General features: G+C 43.6%; 1 protein-coding gene across 8 annotated transcripts in view; it reads left to right on the forward strand.

Annotated features, from left to right (window-relative positions):
- The window catches only part of LOC126481363 (uncharacterized transporter slc-17.2-like), a 643,476-nt gene that overhangs the window by 444,787 nt on the left and 178,199 nt on the right, over nt 1-20,490 (forward strand). For 5 of the 8 annotated variants that reach the window (XM_050105069.1, XM_050105067.1, XM_050105072.1 and 2 more), the window contains 2 exons: nt 4,057-4,184; nt 9,722-9,871. The exons of 2 other annotated variants lie outside the window; for them this stretch is intronic. In XM_050105069.1, coding sequence (XP_049961026.1) covers nt 4,057-4,184; nt 9,722-9,871 — 278 coding nt within the window. The remainder of the gene's footprint in view (nt 1-4,056; nt 4,185-9,721; nt 9,872-20,490) is intronic. One more of the 8 variants, XM_050105068.1, reaches the window with a different exon arrangement.

Below are 20,490 nucleotides of genomic sequence, written 5' to 3' on the forward strand. Positions count from 1 at the left end.
ACTTGAAAGTGGCCTGTAAGACCAAAAATAGCCTGTAAGGCCAAACTAGACCAATCATGCAAGATATACTGGACAGGTGTGAAAAACAGTCTACTTGGAAGACTTCCAAATGTTTTTGAGCAGTACTGTGTTGTCAGTAGAGAAGCAAAAACATCAGAATGGGTAGGTCAGGAGAGCTCAGTGACTTCGAACCTGGAGTAGTCATTGGCTCTCACCTCAGTAACAAATCCATCAGGGGTATTTTAACCGCTCTAAAGCTCCCTAAATCGACTGTCGGTGGTATGATTGTGAAGTGGAGGCGCAAGGAATAAGCGCAGCTAACGAAGGCCAGGCAGACGTCATGTACTGATGCACAGCTAACGTGAAACATTGTGGAGGGTGGAATCACTCGTGAGTTCCAAAGTGCTACCAACAGTCCAGTTATTGCAATGACTGTGGCCTAAGAAGTTCAAAAGAATGGGGTACGATGGTTGAGCAGTTCTTCGTAAGACACACATTTTAGCAGTGAGTACTACGCGACGCTTCAGGAGTTGTACAAAGCGACGCTACTGGACAGTGTAGAGCTGAAGTGAGTGTTCTGGAGAGATGAATCACGCTATGCCCTGTGGCAATCCGATGGATGGGTTTCGCATTAGGCCAATGCCTGCAGGGCGTTGAGTGCTATCACGTGTAGCGGCGACAGTGAAGCACGAAGGATTTGGTGATACGATATGGAGATGCTTTTCGTGGTCAGTGAGTGGACTTCTTACTTCGTGTAAACAAACGATATATCTGGCAAGAAATGAACGTAGTTTATCGCAGCGTGAAGAACCCAGAGACTACGATTGTCCATAACATCATGATATGAAACCTGTCATAAAGCAGCTTCCGTGCAGAAATGGTTTGTGAACAATTGCATTCCTGAAACGGATTGCCCTGCCCAGAGTCTCTATCAGAACCCCATTGAGCAAATTGAGCACCTTTGGAATGAGTCGACTTCATTCAAGACCGCTGCGTCCAACTGCCTCTTCTGGTGTCAGCTCCAGAGACAGATTGGGGTGGTAGGCCTCTTTAGACACCGAGACACCACATAAAATGTATTAAAGTTATATGAAGGCGAACGGTGGAGGGAATTCCTATTAATGTCCTCCAAAATTTGTTCGTATATTTTTGAGCAGATAGTGTAACTGGGATGCGATAGAAAGATATATGTTTCCATACCACCCCCAGCCGGCACCTTCACGTACTAACACAGCATGTTTTTAAGACATTGCAAGAAATTTCTAAAGATGACATTCAGAGGCTATTTGCTGCCATACCACAACGAATACGAAAGTGCATCGTACCTGTGGATATCACACCTCATACTGATGTTAGTAATGAAGTCAGTTCCTTATAGAATGAAAGCGTAATTACTGAATACCCATTATATTATGAACATCTCCATAAAGACATGAATTTCGGACAGATACTTCACACTGTAACATATTCCATTTCCGTCAGTGTAGTCATCCACTTCATGTACTTAGAGGTCAAAATTTCTCGACTTGGCTCATAGCATTGATATCTGTACAGTGTTGTTTTTCGTACGTTGTGATACAGGGCGAATCAGGAGGTACATGCTTTGAGGGGTGATAGTATTAGTGATTGTGAACAAAAACCGACATATGAACATATGTCCTCTTCTTAACAGTTTCCGAGGAAGCTAATGGAAACAATGCAGGTAATAGTAAATGAAACATTGCAATCCAATGTTTTGTTTAATTGTGTACATTTGTTCAAAATCGAAGTTCAAAAAATCCTCTTTCAACCACCATTCGTTTTGCAGCTCTTGAAGATAGCTGCTGTGTTGCTGTCTCAGCTCATTGGTACGGTCCTTTACTTGAGCACATGCATGCAAAACACGAACGAGAAGGTCTTCCTTTTGTATCCGCTCCTGGCTGAGCGGTTCTAGGCGCTTCAGTCCGGAACCGTGTTGCTCTTGCGGTCGCAGGTTCGAATCCTGCCTCGGGCATGGCTGTGTGTGATGTTCTTAGGTTAGTTGGTTAGGTTTACGTAGTTTTAAGTCTAGGTGACTGATGTCCTCAGATGTTAAGTCCCATAGTGCTAAGAGCCATTTGAACGATTTTGTATCTGCTTCGCGCTCGTAGACTTCGCTCTTAGGCCAACCCTACAAACAGAAATTTAAATGAGTAAGATCGGGTGATCTTGTTGGCCAGGAAATGACTCCACGGTGACCAAGCCGGCCGCGGTGGCCGTGCGGTTCTGGCGCTGCAGTCCAGAACCGCGGGACTGCTACTGTCGCAGGTTCGAATCCTGCCTCGGGCATGGGTGTGTGTGATGTCCTTAGGTTAGTTAGGTTTAAGTAGTTCTAAGTTCTAGGGGACTTATGACCTAAGATGTTGAGTCCCATAGTGCTCAGAGCCATTTGAATCATTTGAACGGTGACCAATCTAGCGACCAGGATAGGTTTCAGTGACATGCTGTGACACTGGCCGCAAGGAATGTGCAGGAGCTCCGTCGTGCAGGAGCTCCGTTGTGTCACCAAAGGAATATCCTCCTAGTATTCTGGTAATACATTTAGAAGGAAGTCAAGATACTGTATTGTATTAAGTTCGGTTATCTCAAACAACTACACCGATGAGTTGCTGTCCGCAGCTCGTGGTCGTGCGGTAGCGTTCTCGCTTCCCGCGCCCGGGTTCCCGGGTTCGATTCCCGGCGGGGTTAGGGATTTTCTCTGCCTCGTGATGATTGGGTGTTGTGTGATGTCCTTAGGTTAGTTAGGTTTAAGTAGTTCTAAGTTCTAGGGGACTGATGACCATAGCTGTTAAGTCCCATAGTGCTCAGAGCCATTTTTTTGAAGAGTTGCTCATCAATAACACTGCGCAAGTGAAGTGCGCACTGAAATCATTGGTAAAGACAACACTACGTAGCCTAATGTCGCCTTCACTGTATTCAGATGTGAGTGCTGGTGAAGAAGGACATGCGACTGACGCCCGTGATTTTCAAACAGCTGTATGTCTCTGATACTGTTAAGAAGAAGGTACATGCATATCTGAAGTTTTTGTTTAAAATCACCAACACTGCCATCCCTCAAAGTATGTACCTTTACTCCTGGTTCACTCTGTGTACATCAACGAGTAACTGAAACAGAGATACCTACGTAAAGTCCAATAAAAAGTCTGTCACTGACGTTTCTGCGAGTCGAAAGGTAGGGTCGTGTTTGCCGGTGTAGCAGGTTGCGTGATGTGGAAGTGGTGACTATATGGCCGGCATCGTCGTCCACCGCAACTGACATATTGTGTCAAACACAGACTTAGTATAATCGAATTACAGCAGAGAATAGCGCCTCCTTTCGTCCGGATGATGGCGGCACCTCGTGATCAGAGAGTCAGTCAGTTTACCAGTCAGTGCGATTCCGCCATTTGTAGATGAGATATCATAACATGAGTATGTAACATGAGCAGCAGAGAGAGCAAAAATTATTATTTAAACCCAAATGGCCCTGACACTACTCAGAATTAACAGTAAACAAGCCAGAGGTAAACAGCATTCTGCCGTAACTCCTCATCACTGCTAGTATCACGAATGAAATATTACTGTACCTGAAACCGTGAAGTATCTGGGCGAAATTCCTTTCGTTCTCTCTGCGATGTTTCTGTGTTAAAATCAAACGACTAGTGAAGTTGTTGTACAGCAATCTCCTCGCGTCTCGCCCCTTTCAGGTTTACACCGTCTCTTCCGAAGACTGTGCATCCCCCCTGCATCTATACGCTGGACGTACCAGCGCTTACATAAATATTACTGTTGTCTGTGCAGTAACTACACAGCTATCATGGACTATTAAGTGCTGAACTGTAACCCGAACGATATAACCTCTAAGGAAGAGGCGACGGAGACACCGCGTAAAGCACTGTGCACATTCCAATAAGTTCGTAATATAATATGGTAAACTAACCTCGGGTACGTTACAATAGGCGAAAGGCGTTCCCGCAATGACGCGTATAGTACTTCCAATGTGCACAGTATCTCACTGTGGTGTTTACCATCAGTGGTGTTTTTGTTGTACTGTTGCAGGCGCCTTTGGGTTCGTATGCTCTGTGGTGTGCTGGTTCCTGGTATACGAAAATGCGAACGAGCATCCGCGCATCTCTGCAGAAGAGAGGGAGTACCTCAACGCCGTCGCCGTCAAGGAGACTGGAAAGGTGAGTGCAACAGACAGGCAGTGTATCACGTTCATACTGACTAACATAGGAGCTTGCTAGTATTTCCAGATATCTCATTATGAGAAACTCTCGTGGGAATACAAAAAGTGAAAGAATTTATTTTTAATAGAAATAATACTGTAACGATATCAGTAATGATGTTCTTAGGAAGCAGACATTAATGTGTTTTCAGGATAAGTCCTCCATTTTATTACGCAACCACTCACAGTTGCTACGTTATTTTAGCTGTTGTGTAGTTATGATCTGTGTTTTTTAACCATAGAATTATTTGAGGCATATGTCTGTTGATTTTCTGTGTGAAAGAGCGAGTGCGAGTGAGAGAGAATGTAGCAGGGTGTTTGAGAATTACATTTTATGTTTTAGCTTTTGATGTATAATTTTAAAAAGTAATAAAATAAAAAAATACACATTCGTCTCCAATGAGTTTAGGAAGAGCACTGATATCCTCGCTGTTGAGTGTTCTACACCTACCGCCACCATCACCACTCTTCTTCTTACTACTATAGTTATTATTATTATTGCTATTATTTGGGATCCATTTTAGAAATCGAGGGGAAATCAGAGTCAGAAATCGACAAAAGAATTAGTAGCGGACGGAAGGTCATTGGGATGTTAACTCAGTCTTATGGAGCAGGAAGGTAATGAGCAGAACAAAAAACTCAATGTACAAATCTATATTAGAGAGTATGGTTTGGTATCGAACGGAGACGTGGACAATTAACCTGAAACACATTAAAAAATTACAAGCTCTAGAGATGGACTTCTGGAGAAGATCGCCAAGACCCTCCAGGAAAGAGAAGATAAGGAACACCGAAGTAATAAGAAGAATGGAAATAAAAGAAATAATATATGACGCAATGGATAGGAAAAAATTACAGTGGTACGGGCATACGACGAATGGAGGAAGCCAGAATACCAAAATTGATACTGGAGTGGGAACCGGATGGGAGGAGATTAAGAGGACGACCTATGACCACCTGGCACCAAAATGTACAGCACACAATGAGGAGAATGGGCACAGAGGAAGAGGACACACAAGATAGAAACACCTGGAGGAATATTTTGAAAATATAGTTTAAGATCGTTTATTCTTTGTATAGTAATTTCCGAGTAAATTATTATTTTGGAGATAAGTCTCCGTAATGACAAAAAGCTCAAAATAATAATAAAAAATATTATTATTATTATTATTATTATTATTATTATTATTATTACTATAACACGGCCTATATAGTATTCCTCTTACTGTATCCATTCGTTTCTCGGGCAGCTCATACTACTGTACCCTCTTGAATGTACTTTCTTAGGAAACGTCTAATGTCCCTTAGTCTGATCTCCAACGCCCTTTCATCGTGCAGTAGTAAGTGGTAGCATTCAACAGTATATCAGACCTACACACAGCTCATTTTCAAAACGTACAGCGTTAAAATATCGTTCCAGACAAATAATCTAATGAGACACAATCTGAATCACAACGTCAGTAAAAAGATATATAAACTCAAAAGATTTGGAGTTTGTAAAATTTAATGCGTATCCCATGATGGACAGACAGGGAGAACTTTTTAGCTCAGGTACAAGAAACATACAGATGCACTCAGGTCAAGTAAATAGGACAAATTAATTGTTGCGTATCACATATATAAAACAGGCTATCTCCTTAAACGAACAAAAGAAGAAGGAAATCTTGCACATAGAAAAGAAAGAGAGGAAACCAGCCCTGCTAAAAGAATTAGCGATCATCAGTCGTGGTGAAAGAAGCATGAAAATATTCTGAACGCACAAATGAAAGGCAACGAAATGAACTTTCTTGGAGACTTTGTAGAATTATCTTAGAGCAGATACATGATTACAAATTTGTATCACCTCTTTGAGGAATAGCTGGATGCTGAAGATCGTAGATTTATGAAACGTGGTAAAATAGGCGACCAATAGAACAGCGCTATAGTTGAGCCAGTAGTTGCAGTTACAGAGTAATACAGTGGACATGTCAGTTCACATCAACCGCCTGACCTCTGCAGAAGCGCCAACTTAACACCCTCGGAACTCGCAGCATGAACGTAGGACGCGAGCCAGTGCAGTGTGCGATGTGAGACGGGACGACCACTGCCATATATCGACTATTTTAATGTAAGACTTGGCTCCACAGTCCCATGTCCATTTATTAAAATTTACATGATGAACGCCGCAGCTATTATTGTTCGTAGATTTTTTTAACACTTTAACTTCATGAGCTCGTTGTGCAATCTGATGATGAGAGAATTGTCTCTCGAAACGCATTGTTGGGCTTTGTGTAGGCCTAAAATACGGTTGAATGCTACCATCTATTCTGAACAGCCAAAGAAACTGGTACACATGCCTAATACCATGTAGGGCAGCCGCGAGCACGCAAAAGTGCCGCAGCACGACGTGGTATGGACTCGACTAATGTCTGAAGTAGTGCTGGTGGGAACTGACACCATGAATACTGCAGGGCTGTCCATAAATCCGTAAGAGCACAAGTGTGAGGAATCTCTTCTGAACAGCATGTTGCAAGCCATCAAAGATATGTTCAATAATGTTCATGTCTGAGGAGCTTCGTGGCCAGCGGAAGTGTTTCAACTTAGAACAGTGTACCTGCAGCCAAACTGTAGCAGGTCTGGATGTGTGTGGTGTCGCACTGTCCTCCTGGAATTGCCCAAGTCCATTTGAATGCACAATGGATATTAATTGATGTTAGTGATCAGACAGGATGCATACGTACGTGTCACATGTCAGAGTCGTATCTAGACGTTTCATGAGTCCCATGTCACTCCAACTGAACACGCCCCACACTATTACAGAGCCTCCAACAGGTTGAAGTCGCCTGCTGACAGGCAGGGTCCATGGATTCATGAAGTTGGCTCCATACACGTACAAGTCCAGCCGCTAGACATAATTTGAAACGAGACGTCCGCCACCGGTAGCTGAGTGGTCAGCGCGACAGAATGTCAATCCTAAGGGCCCGGGTTCGATTCCTGGCTGGGTCGGAGATTTTCTCCGCTCAGGGACTGGGTGTTGTGCTGTTCTAATCATCGTCGCTTCATCCCCATCGACGCGCAAGTCGCCGACGTGGCGTCAAACTGAAAGACTTGCACCAGGCGAGCGGGGTACCCGACGGGACGCCCTCGTCACACGCCATTTTTTTTAATGAGACTCGTCCGACAAGCAAACATTTTTTTAGTCACCAACAGTCCAAAGTCGGTGTTGATGGGCCCAGGCGGGGCGTAAATCTTTGTGTAATGCAGTCATAAAGGATACACGGCTGGGCCTTCGGCTCCGAAAGTCCATATCGATGATGTTTCGTTGAATGGTTCGTGCGCTGACAGTTGTAGATGGCCCAGCATTGAAATCTGTAGCAATTTGAGGAAGGGTTGCTCTTCTGTCAAGTTGAACGATTGTCTTCAAACGTCGTTGGTCCCGTTCTTGCAGGATCTTTTTTCCGGTCCTAGCAATGTTGGAGATTTGATATTTTACCGGATTCCTGATATCAACGCTACACTCGTGAAGTGGTCGACGGGAAAATCAACCTCCATCGCTACCGCGGAAATGCTGTGTCCCATCGCCCGTGCGCCGACTATAACACCACATTCAGACTCACCCATATCTCGATAACCTACCATTGTAGCAGTAGTAACCGATCTAACAACTGCGCCAGACACTTGTCGTCTTATATAGGCTTTGGCAACCGCAGCGCCGTATTCTGCCTGTTTATATATCCCTGTATTTGAAAACGTATGCCTATACCAGTTTCTTTGGCTCTCAAATGGTTCAAATGGCTCTGAGCACTATGGGACTCAACTGCTGAGGTCATTAGTCCCCTAGAACTTAGAACTAGTTAAACCTAACTAACCTAAGGACATCACAAACATCCATGCCCGAGGTAGGATTCGAACCTGCGACCGTAGCGGTCTTGCGGTTCCAGACTGCAGCGCCTTTAACCGCACGGCCACAGTTTCTTTGGCACTTCAGTGTATTAGCGAAGAACTTAACAACCGTTACGTCACATGTATCCGTAATGGATAATATTAGATAAGGCCTTCTACTGCTCCAAGAAATATGATTTGTGGAACTTGAATGTCGCGCTAATGCCACCTACTTGTAACGCGCAATTAATTTATGGGGCGATGGCGCAATATTTGGGCAGAAGTGAAGAGAATAGAAAGAATACTCTTCACTAGAACAAATTACATACCAGATGAAATGCTGCTGACGCGTGTGATACACTAAGCTGACAAAAGTCATGGACATGTATAGATGGCGGTAGTGCCGCGTACACAAGGTATAAAAGGGCAGTGCGTTGGCTGACCTGTCATTTGTACTCAGGTAACTCGTGTGAAAAGGTTTCCAACACTATTATGGCCGCACGACGGGAATTAACAGACTTCGAAAGCGGAATGGTAGTTGGAGATAGAAGCATGGGACATTCCATTTCGTAAATCGTTAGGGAATTCAATATTTCGAGATCAATATTGTCAAGAGGGTGCCGAGAACGTAAAATTTAAGGTAATCTCTCTCACCGTGGACGACGCAGTGGTCGACAGACTTCACTTAACGACCGACAGCAGCGGCGTACACGTACAGTTGTCAGTGTTAACAGTCAGCAGAAGTCAATGTGGGAGTGCGACGAACGGGTCCATCAGGACAGTGCGGCGAAATCTGGCGTTAATAGGCTATGGCAGCAGACGACCGACGCGATGACTTTGCTAACAGCACGACATCGCCTGCAACGCCTGTTCTGGGCTCATGACCGTATCGATTGGACCGCAGAGGGCTAGAAAATCGTGGGTTGATCAGATGCGTCCCTACTTCATTTGTAAGAACTGATGGCAGGGTTCGAGTGTGGCGCAGACCGCGCGAACCCATAGACCAAAGTTGTCAACAAGGAACTGTGTAAGCTGGTGGTGACTACATAGAGGTATGGGCTGCGTTTGCTTGTAATGAGCTTGGTCCTCTGGTAAAACTGAACCGATGTTGACTGAGAATTGTTATGTTCGGCTACTTGGAGACGATCTGCAGCCATTGATGGACTTCATGTTGCTAAGCGACGCCGGAATTTTTATGGATGGCAATGTGTCCTGTCATTTGGCCAAATTGTTTGCAATTGGTGTGGAGAAAATTCTGGACAGGTGGAGCGAAAGATATGTCTAGCCAGATCGCCCGACATGAATCCCATCGAATATTAATGGGACATAATCGAGAGGTCAGCATGTACGCAAAATCCTGCACTGGTAACACTTTCTCAGTTCTGTATAGGTATAGAGACAGCATGGATCAGTTTCTGCAAGGGACTTCCAACGACTTGTTGAGTCCAAGCTAAGTGGAATTGTCGCACTACGTCAGACAAAAGGAGGTCCGACACGTTATTAGGAGGTATCGCATAACGTATGCCACATCAGTGTAGTGAAAATGGGCATGAGAGCTTTGATGTAGTCATGGTAGTATTCGTGGCTGGCTGCGTTCTGCAGGAACTCATTCCATAAAACTTGACCTGTTGACAGCCGCCCAGTATACCGTGGGGCTCCGTGCTGAGGTCCGGCCCCGTGATGGCCTACCTAGTGGCGCACTTCTGCTACTCGTGGGGCTTCGTCACGCTCGCCGTCAACCTGCCGCTCTTCATGAAGGAGGTCCTCTTCTTCGACCTGCACCAGGTGAGTGCCACACACTAAGCACCTTAGTAGTCATACATTCATCCAGTCGCGACATGATGTTCTGTAAATCACAACATACAGGAGAGCCTTTAGGGATTTTGCAACAAGTCAAGCTATACCAACAACAAACTATGTGATACGCCCGCTAAACCTGCTGGGCAGAACAGGTAACAGGATTGTGGAAAGGGCCAAGGTTCGATGTCAGTTTCTGCTTCTACTTCTCATTTATTGTAATTTAATAATCTTTCCAACCAAAGCGGCACATAGCCGAATCTTTACATAATGCAACTCTTTCTCGGCTGAAGGCCTCCAACAAGAAATCTTAACAAGATAAAAATCCAATTAAGATCACAATAAAATAATTTAAAAAAATACATACGCACAGTGCAACACAAATGGCTGATGGCCACAATTAAATTCCAGAATTTTAAAATATATTACCATAGACCTTTAAAGGCAGAAGGCCAACAAGAAATCTTAAAAAATATCAAAAATTCAATTAAGATAGCAATAAAATAACTTAAAAACCCAAAACGCAACATATGCAAGGCGCAGCACAAATTGCTGAGGGTCACAATTAAATTTCAAAACTTCAGAATATATTACCATAGACCTTTAAAGGCAGAAAGCCAGCATGTTTTACAACAAGAAATCTTAAAAATCAACAAGATAAAAATGCAATTAATATGCCAATAAAATAATTTAAAGAGGAAACATATGCAAGGTGCAATATCAAAGGCTGAGGGCCACAATTAAACTTCAAAATTTTAAAATTTATTACCATAATCTTTAAAGGCAGAAGGCCGCAGTGTTTAAGCTTGAAAGATAAATTTAAAAACTAATTTTGCAAAATTTTAAGAAACAAAACAAAAAACCATAAGCCCAAAATTTAAAATAGCTGACAACAGATAATTAAACACCGATGGCACTCAAAAGGCCTCCAGGGAGGTCGGTATGCCCTCGTTCACTTACGTGGACAGGTGGTGAGCCCAACTATACTTGATGCCTCGGAACCCGACCAGGGGACAGCCACGGACCGACCGACACAACGACTTGCTTCCCGTCAATCAGTACATCAGAACTAAAACCGGCGATGTTACAAACGCGATAATCCACAATGGAGTGTGTATTAGCTGTCAAAATTACACACCATGTTAGACAGCGACAACAGGCGAGGAAAGGACGCTGCCTGAAATTACGTTAGTGGCCAGGGCAGGTAACCGGAACACTAACGGCCACTAGGCAGAAAATTCTGCTGGTACACTTGAATTTGAAACACGGTAATAGTTAACTTCGCTCAAAAGAACACTACCTGAATTTATGTCAGTGCCCAGAGCAGGTAACAAGAACACTAACGGCCACAAGGTAGAAAATTCCACTGGTGCACTCAAATCGTAGTCGACCTAAATAGTTAATCGCAGCGCATGGCAGCTAAATCTTAGCAGTAGAACCACTCGGTGTTGCTCACCGGAAAACCTCCCCAACAGAAAACCACCGAAGCGAACCACCACAACATGAACAGACGTGGCTTGGGTAGTTGAAACCACTACTCAACTTTGACGTCCTGGGTCGGTGAACCACGAAGCTCGTAGCGATCGGACAGCTCCACACACGCTCCGACACTGTACAATTTGAAAACTGAATAAATCACTGAATAACGTAGATAGAGAAGTACAAATTGACACACATGCTTGGAATGACATGGGGTTTTATTAAAACAAAAAAAAAAGTAAGGTTCAAAAAATTTCCGACAGATGGCGCTTCATCTGATAAGAATAGCAATAATTAGCATAACAAAGTAAGACAATGCAAAGATGATATTCGTTACAGGAAATGCTCAATATGTCCACCATCATTCCTCAACAATATCTGTAGTCGAGAAATAATGTTGTGAACATACAATGTGAACTTTCACGGCCAGTATTGTCTTCAGTTAAAACTTCCGGGCTGATAGGCCGTGGTCGAAGTATAAAACTCTCTCCTGGCGTTTCGTCTCCGACTGCGGGAGACATCCTCGGAGGTAAAACGGCGAATATAAAAGCAGTTCGCCGTTTTACCTCCAAGGATGTCTCCCGCAGTCGGAGACGAAACGCCGGGAGAGAGTTTTATACTTGGACCACGGCCTATCAGCCCGGTAGTTTTAAGTGAAGAATGTTGTGAACAGCACTGTAAAGCATGTCCGGAGTTATGGTGAGGCATTGGCGTCGGATGTTGTCTTTCAGCATCCCTAGAGATGTCGGTTGATCACGATACACTTGCGACTTCAGGTAACCCCGAAGCCAATAATCGCACGGACCTGGGAGGCCAAGCATGACGAAAGTGGCGGCTGAGCACACGATCATCACTAAATGACGCGCATCTGTCGGACATTTTGTGAACGTTGTTTTTTTTTTTTTGCTTGGTTCTAATAAAACCCCACGTCATTCCAAGCGTGTGTGTCAATTTTTACCTCTCTATCTACATTATTCCGTGGTTTATTAAGTTTTCAAATTTATACTGACTTTTTGATCACCCGGTATATGCACCAAAACAAAGATGGTACACGGCGCAAATATCGATACACATCACTGCTTCTACACGTAGAAGGAAGAAGAACCACAACGTAGCTGCAACAAGGGCGGGAAACCAAACGCAGATAGACAGCGAAGTTTACGAAAACGCACAGTCGAGAGAGAGCACGGCTTACTATGACTAGCGCTAATCTGTTCAGACGAGTAATTATGGAAATTATGTATTTACTGCCCAGACACATTAATGTGACCATCTGTCAAAAACCTAAATAACCACCTTTTGCAGCGCGCACATCAGCGAGACGTGCAGTAACGTAGTCAATGGAAGGTACCGACAGAGGTGTAGAGGTGCGCCGTCTCCAGTGCTGTGGCCAGCTACGGTAGGTTTCTCGGTTGAGGATCCATGGCGAGAACAGCCCGGCAGGTTCTTGGTAGGGATCCAATCCGGGAAGTCTGATGGTCGGGGGAGTACAGCAAACTTATTCTGCTGATCTTCGAAACCCGCACGTGCATTGCAAGCTGCCTGACACGTTGCATTGTCCTGTCGGTGACGGCCATCGTACCGAGGAAAAACAAATTGATTATCAGAATGGACATGGTCCCCAAGGATAGTTGGTTACTTGAGTTAATCCATCGTGCCTTCCAGAATGGAATGTCGAGGTGACCCAGCGAATTCCACTAAAGCATTCCCCAGACGATAATGCTCCCTCCTCCAGCCGGGTCCCTTTCCTTTCATACGTTTCACACCGTACACACAAATGGACATCTGTTCGATGGAGCATAAAACGTGATTCATCTGAGAAGACTAGCTGTCGGCACTCAGTGGACGTCCAGTTGTGGTGTAAATTCCAGCCTTCGTCGTCGATGAACAGTAATCAGCTTGGGTGCATGAATACGGCCCCTGCTGTGGAGGCACATACAGGGTGTTACAAAAAGGTACGGCCAAACTTTCAGGAAACATTCCTCACACACAAAGAAAGAAAATATGTTATGTGGACATGTGTCCGGAAACGCTTACTTTCCATGTTAGAGATCATTTTAGTTTCGTCAGTATGTACTGTACTTCCTCGATTCACCGCCATGATTTCATGCGGGATACTCTACCCGTGCTGCTAGAATATGTGCCTTTACAAGTACGACACAACATGTGGTTCATGCACGATGGAGCTCCTGCACATTTCAGTCGAAGTTTTCGTAAGCTTGTCAACAACAGATTCGGTGACCGATGGATTGGTAGAGGCGGACCAATTCCGTGGCCTCCACGCTCTCCTGACCTCAACCCTCTTGACTTTCATTTATGGGGGCATTTGAAAGCTCTTGTCTACGCAACACTGGTACCAAATGTAGAGACTCTTCGTGCTCGTATTGTGGACGGCTGTGATACAATACGCCATTGTCCAGGGCTGCATCAGCGAATCAGGGATTCCATGCGCCGGAGGGTGGATGCATGTATCCTCGCTAACGGAGGACATTTTGAACATCTCCTGCAACAAAGTGTTTGAAGTCACGCTGGTACATTCTGTTACTGTGTGTTTCCATTCCATGATTAATGTGATTTGAAGAGAAGTAATAAAATGATCTCTAACATGGAAAGTAAGCGTTTCCGGACACATGTCCACATAACATATTTTCTTTCTTTGTGTGTGAGAAATGTTTCCTGAAAGCTTGGCCGTACCTTTTCGTAACACCCTGTATACAGCAACGTTCACTAAAAGTCCTTAAGGAGCCACTAGTGGCAGCCTCTTGATTCATATGGGCGGTCAGTTGCTCAACACTCGCACGTCTGTTCGCCCGTACACATCTCTGCAACCGTCGTTCTTCCGTTTGTCCTGTGGTGCACCACTGTTGTTTCGGTACCGGTTTTAGATAGCGGCATTTTGCCATGCACGGTATACTTCAACCACAGCTGTATGTAAACAGTTGCAAACTCTGCCGTTTCGGAAGTGCTGGAAGTGCTTCCACCCTTGGTCCGAAAGCTGATGATTACGCCCTTTTGGAGTCAGGTAAATCGCTCCGTTTCCGCATTGCCAAGACGACTTCATTGTTTTCCGCGTCCCCCACCCCCAAACACGCTTTGTACCCTCCACTGCTAGTGCTGCCACCTGCCGTCTGTGATTGGTTATTATATGTTGACGTCGAGCACAGGCGGTGGTCACATTAAAGTTACTGGCCCTTGTGCATTACATTATGAACATACAGTATAACTTCGCTGCAAAATTATGCACGAGGGGCGTTTGAAAAGTCCGTGCAAAGTCCGAGCGATGGCACCACCGGCGCGTATCGAGGTCATGTTCAGTTAGTAGCATCTTTGGAAAGAACGCACACCAAGTTTCAGCTATATTGGTCTATTTCTTTGTGTTTGGCATTCGTGTGAATCAAGGAAGTCGAGTGATGTCAAAAAATGGACGAAAAAGAATTTAGTGTGGTGATTAAACATTACTTAATGAAAGGCAATACGCCTCAGGAGGCTATAGAGAAGCTTCCTAAACATTACGGTGACTCTGCGCCTTCGATTAGAACATTTTATAAGTGGTTTCAAGATTTTCGGAGTGGCCATGTGAGCACAACTGTTGCTGAACGTTCTGGACGCCCTGTGGAGGTTACGACTACAGAAATCATTGATAAAATCTTTGATACGGTGATGGATGATAGACGAGATAAGGTGCGTGAGATTGCTAGTGCTGTGGGCATCTCGAATTTATGGGTACATAATATTATCCATGAACATTTGGACATGAGAAAGCTATCCGCAAGATGGGTTCCGTGATTGCTCACGCTTGACCAAAAACGGAATCGTGTGAAGTGTTGCAAGCATGGTTTGCAGCTGTTCAGGAAGAATCCGCAGGACTTTAAGCGTCGCGTCGTCACTGTGGATGAAACATGGGTACATTATTATACTCCTGAGACCAAACAACAGTCTTAACAATGGGTTACCAAGGGGGAATCAGCACCAAAAAAGGAGAAGACTATTCCTTCGGCCGGAAAGGTTATAGCGACTGTCTTTTGGGATTCGCAAGGGATAATCCTCATCGACTATCTGGTAAAGGGTAAAACTATTGCAGGTGCAGATTATTCATCGTTATTGGACCATTTGAAAACCGAGCTGCAAAAAAAACGCTGGCGATTGGACCGCAAAAAAGTCCTTTTCCATCACGACAATGCACCAGCACACACCTCAGCAGTTGTGGTTGGAAAATTAATGGAAACAGGATTCCAACTCGTTTCACATCCCCCCTATTTCTCCAGACTTGGCTCCCTTGGACTACTGTTTGTTCCTCAATTTAAGGAAATGGCTGGACGGACAAAGATTTTATTCAAACGAGGAGATGATTGCAGCAACTAATAGCTATTTTGCTGACTTGGACAAATTCTATTATTCGCAAGGGATCAAAAAATATAACAGCTTTGGATGAAGTGTACAACTCTAAAAGGAGACTATGTCGAAAAATAAAAGAGGTTTACCCCACACACGTAAGTAGTTTTTATTTTTGCACAGACTTTTCAAACGCCCCTCGTATGTCGCTATTTTGTCGAAAACTGATATTTTGAGATCGTGGCTGTGTACAAAATACAGGTTGATTCTAGCAGAGAAGATAACAGCAACGAGCCACTGCTCTTATCTTCACTCAATGTACGTTGTTTTCTCAAGACTCTACATATGTCTATCCTGTGCAATCCTTTTATCTCATTGTAACTGCCGCAACCTACATCCATTTGAACCCGCTCGGTGTATTTGTACCTTGGTCTCCTTCTACAATTTTTAACCCCCATGCCCCCACACTTTCTTCTATTACCAAACTAATTATTCATTCAGGCATGAGGATGTGTCCAATGAACTGATCGCTTCTTTCAGTCATGTTGCGCCATAAATTTTTTAAAACTAATTCGATTTAGTACTTCCTCGTTAGTTATTCGACCCATCCATCTGATCCTCACTGTTCCTTTGTAAACACACATTTCAAAAGCTTCTATTCACTTCTCATCTCAGCTGTTTATCATCGATGATTCAAATCCATACAAACTACTCCCCCGACAATTACCTTCAGAAACGACTTCCAACATTAAATTTATGTTCTGTGTTAAAAAGTTCCTCATTTTTAGATATATTTCACATTTCTTGCTTTTGCCAATCTGCATTTTGTATCCTGTGCAGTTCTACCCAGGTACCAGACCTCGACGACTACTTTTATTGTCTCATTTCCTAATGTAAGACAGTCAGCATCGCCTGACTTAATTGGACAATCATCCATTACCGTTGTTTTACTTTTGTTGATATTCATCTAGTAATCCATTCTGTTCAGCTGCTTTTGGAAGTAATTACCGTCTGTGACAGAATTAAAATGTCACTGCAAGCATCTAGGCTTTTCCTTCGTCTCTCTAAACTTTAGTCCTCTTTCGAATTTCTCTTTGGTTTCCTTCACAGCTTACACGTTGTACATATTCAATAACATGTTGGATAGGCTACAACCCTATGTCACTCCCTTCTCAGCCACTGTTTCCCTTTTATGTCCTTCAGCTCTTCTAACTGATGCCTGATTTCTGTAAGACTTGTAGATAACTTTTCGCTCCCCGTATTCAATTCCTAATACCTTCAGAATTTTTGGAAAAACCTCATCATTGCCCCTCCTGCTTTCTTTAGCAACTGTTTTCATCTAATATTTGACACAAAGTCGTAACAAAACTTACACAGAACACTGGCACCTGTAGCCCGCATCTCGTGGTCGTGCGGTAGCGTTCTCGCTTCCCACGCCCGGGTTCCCGGGTTCGATTCCCGGCGGGGTCAGGGATTTTCTCTGCCTCGTGATGGCTGGGTGTTGTGTGCTGTCCTTAGGTTCGTTAGGTTTAAGTAGTTCTAAGTTCTAGGGGACTTATGACCACAGCAGTTGAGTCCCATAGTGCTCAGAGCCATTTGGCACCTGTATATATACTGGCAATTGCGACATTTGTGTGGTACAAGCATTACTGTTAAGCAGAAGCTGCACCTATTTGCCAAAATGTTATGTAAAGTCGTAAAAGTGTGGAAATAAGGTATTGTTTCACTTTCTTTATGAATATCTGGAGTTTGTCAGTTTACTGCTTCTTACATGTCGGCAACTTATAGACTTTTGCACCAGACTATGAAACTCCAGTCTGAGCCATAGATAGGGATGCATAGACTATTTGGAAATTATTTTAACCTGTAGAATTACAGTTGCGAATTTTACATTTCATCAGAACTGCATTCTAGTTATTGACACGAATATCATTATGGAGATTATGTATTTCCACGTAAGTCTAATAAAATCAAGACCCCTGGCATCAGCAACATGTCTGGGTATAAATTTTACATAAATTCTTCTATCTGTATGGTGCGAAAAGTGACAGTTGAGTCTAATTTATGAAAACTGTGAAGTCTTTTATATAAGCACTGAAAAGAATGCACTAAACTTCGGTTACGCGTTAAATCCCGCAAATCGAAATGCTGTGAATTCGTCTAAGTACTTACGGTTACGAATTACTTCAATTGGAACGACCACACAGATAATGTTGTGTGGAAAGCGAAACAAAGACTCTGATTTATTGGCAGACCACTTATAAAATGCAACAGGTCTACTAAAGAGACTGCCTACACTACGTTTGTCCGTCCTCTTCTGGAGTACTGCTGTGCAATGTGGGATACGCATCAGATACAATTGACGGAGTACGTCTAAAAAGTTCAAAGAAGGGCAGCTCGATTCGTATTATCGCGAAATAGGGGAGAGGGTGCCACGGATGTGATACGCGAATTGGCGTGCCAATCTTTAAAACAAAGGCGTTTTAAGTTGCGGCGGAACCTCCTCAAGAAATTTCAATCACCTACATTCTCCTCCGTGTGCGAAAACATTTTGTTAGCGCCCACCTACATAGAGCGAAAAAGAAGAAGAAGAAAAAAAAAACCAGAGCTTGCATGGAAAGATTCAAGTGTTCGTGTTTCCCGCTCACTATTTGAGCTTGAATGGTTGAGGGATAGCTTGAAGGTGGTTCGATGCACTTAATTGTGAATTGTAGCTGTAGATGTCGACGAAGATGTTGCACATTCGCGTAGAACAAATACTTTATGCACCTTTGCTGCGTTTCTCCACAACATTAAGCCTTCCGTCGATTATGAGGGAAGTGTGCCAGGAATACTGTATGCCAGCCAACGTAGAGCATGACATTTCTAAGTGTAAAGCGGGTAAAACTGAGCTTTTAGTTTAGCCTCATGCTGTAACCACCTAACTGCATTATTCATCTGGATGCACAGGAAGTTTACACAGGAAGTCTCGTGCAGTGTGCGACGTTCAGCTCTACTCGTAGAACGTGCAAGCTATTTTCTTTGTTTGGTATTGCATAATATGAGACTTTGAAAGATTAAAGGTTGAGCTGTTAGCTTTGTAGCAGTTGTAAGTCTGTTCCATTGTTCACCTGGCTGAGTCTGGCATGGATGAGGTTGGGCCCTTTATCAGCATAATTAAGTCATCAGCAAACATAACACGTTTTGCAGAGTTATTCAGTCTCCTAGACGAGTAATTTATCTATGTCAAGAACAGCAAACGGCCACGACCTGAAACTTTCGGGACATCACATTGAACGTTTGTCCACTTCAAATTCAGCCTTTTTCTGTCGCATCATCTGTAACTGTGAACCTCTATTTTCGTTTGGTAAGAGATGACACTGTCGATCATTGCAAATGGAACACCATGTTTATGCCTAACGGGATTGCACATGACTGAGGATTTTGCCCAGATCACAAGAAATGCCAACACTCTCGAATTTTGCAGGAGCTGGAGTGCCGATGGAGCTATTTACCTCCAGCTGCTTACTGGGCCAATCACTTGTAAAATTAATACTGTTGCGAATATCATTGTTTTGCAGATTCAATTGTACGAACACTCTATAGTGAATGGCCATGCCATTACGGTTTGTAGTATTAGCTAGACATTTCACAATTTTCCAGTCAAAATCTGATTTTGTAGTCGCATACTTATCGCCATGGCATATGGTAATCAGATTCATGCAATTAAAGTGATATTTAACGTACGTAAAGGGCAGGAAAACCGTATGGAAGAAGGAAGCTTGGTTTCTAACGTATCGCTTATGACGGGGTCCTGACACAGGTGGTGACGGAAAAAAATTTCGCGGGTTATAGGTCGCATTGGCAGCACGCGTATGAGAACGAAAAATAAAGGCGCTGATAGAAAGCCTTTTACCAGTTGATTTTTTCGATTTCGCATTCAGAAATCTTAAATAGCTAAGGAACGTTAAAAGTCAACTAAGCCAGAACTATATTATTGTTGTAGCACTGACTTTAAATTAGAAGCTCAAGTTAGTTAACACGATCTTGGCTTGAAACCTAACGCCTGCACCACCTAGCGGGCGCCGCGCAATTTGTTTTCTGCGGAGACAGAGGGTCTACACTGCCATGTCTTCTGCTGCCATCTAGCGTTGAGTAAGTGCACTACGTCGAGCAGCTAGCTTCTCCAAACACGCTGTAAGTCAATAAAGTTGAGCGATGGCCGGTCGTGTAGCCACGTGCCCTCTTCCGTTATAAATAGGGACGGCTGCCTGCTCATTAAATTTGCCGCTCCGCTGAGTGAGATGCTCAAAGGACCGCAAGGCCAGCCGCAAAAGGGCTGACAACTCCAGCCACGGCACAAACGAGATGGTGTGCATAAAACAGAGAACGCTAGGGAGCAATCGAAGCCATAAACACCGTTAGTCAATGAAGATGGACGCAACTAACAACGAATTTTATGTAAGGTCAATCATCTCAAGACAGCTGTAGGATACAGTCAACACAATGAATATAAAAATAAACCACTGCATAAACAATCTGATTTAAAATGTTCTGTTGGGAGATACCTGAAAACTGGAATATGATGTAGTAATGTGTGGTTTCTTCACGTAAGAATAGTTTTCGTACGAAAATTTTTAATTGTGGTTACAATTTTATGTTAAAGATAACTATACACGTCGTTCTAGATTCCTCGCTGAGCAGAATTTTGAACAGCAACCCTAATCTTAGATAAAGATATTACACCTTTACGTCAAATTTCAGCCGTCTTGCAGTTCAGATTCCGTATCTTCTCGTCTCTAAGACGACATAATCAG

Source organism: Schistocerca serialis, chromosome 5, assembly GCF_023864345.2.
Source record: "Schistocerca serialis cubense isolate TAMUIC-IGC-003099 chromosome 5, iqSchSeri2.2, whole genome shotgun sequence".
NCBI lineage: Eukaryota > Metazoa > Arthropoda > Insecta > Orthoptera > Acrididae > Schistocerca > Schistocerca serialis.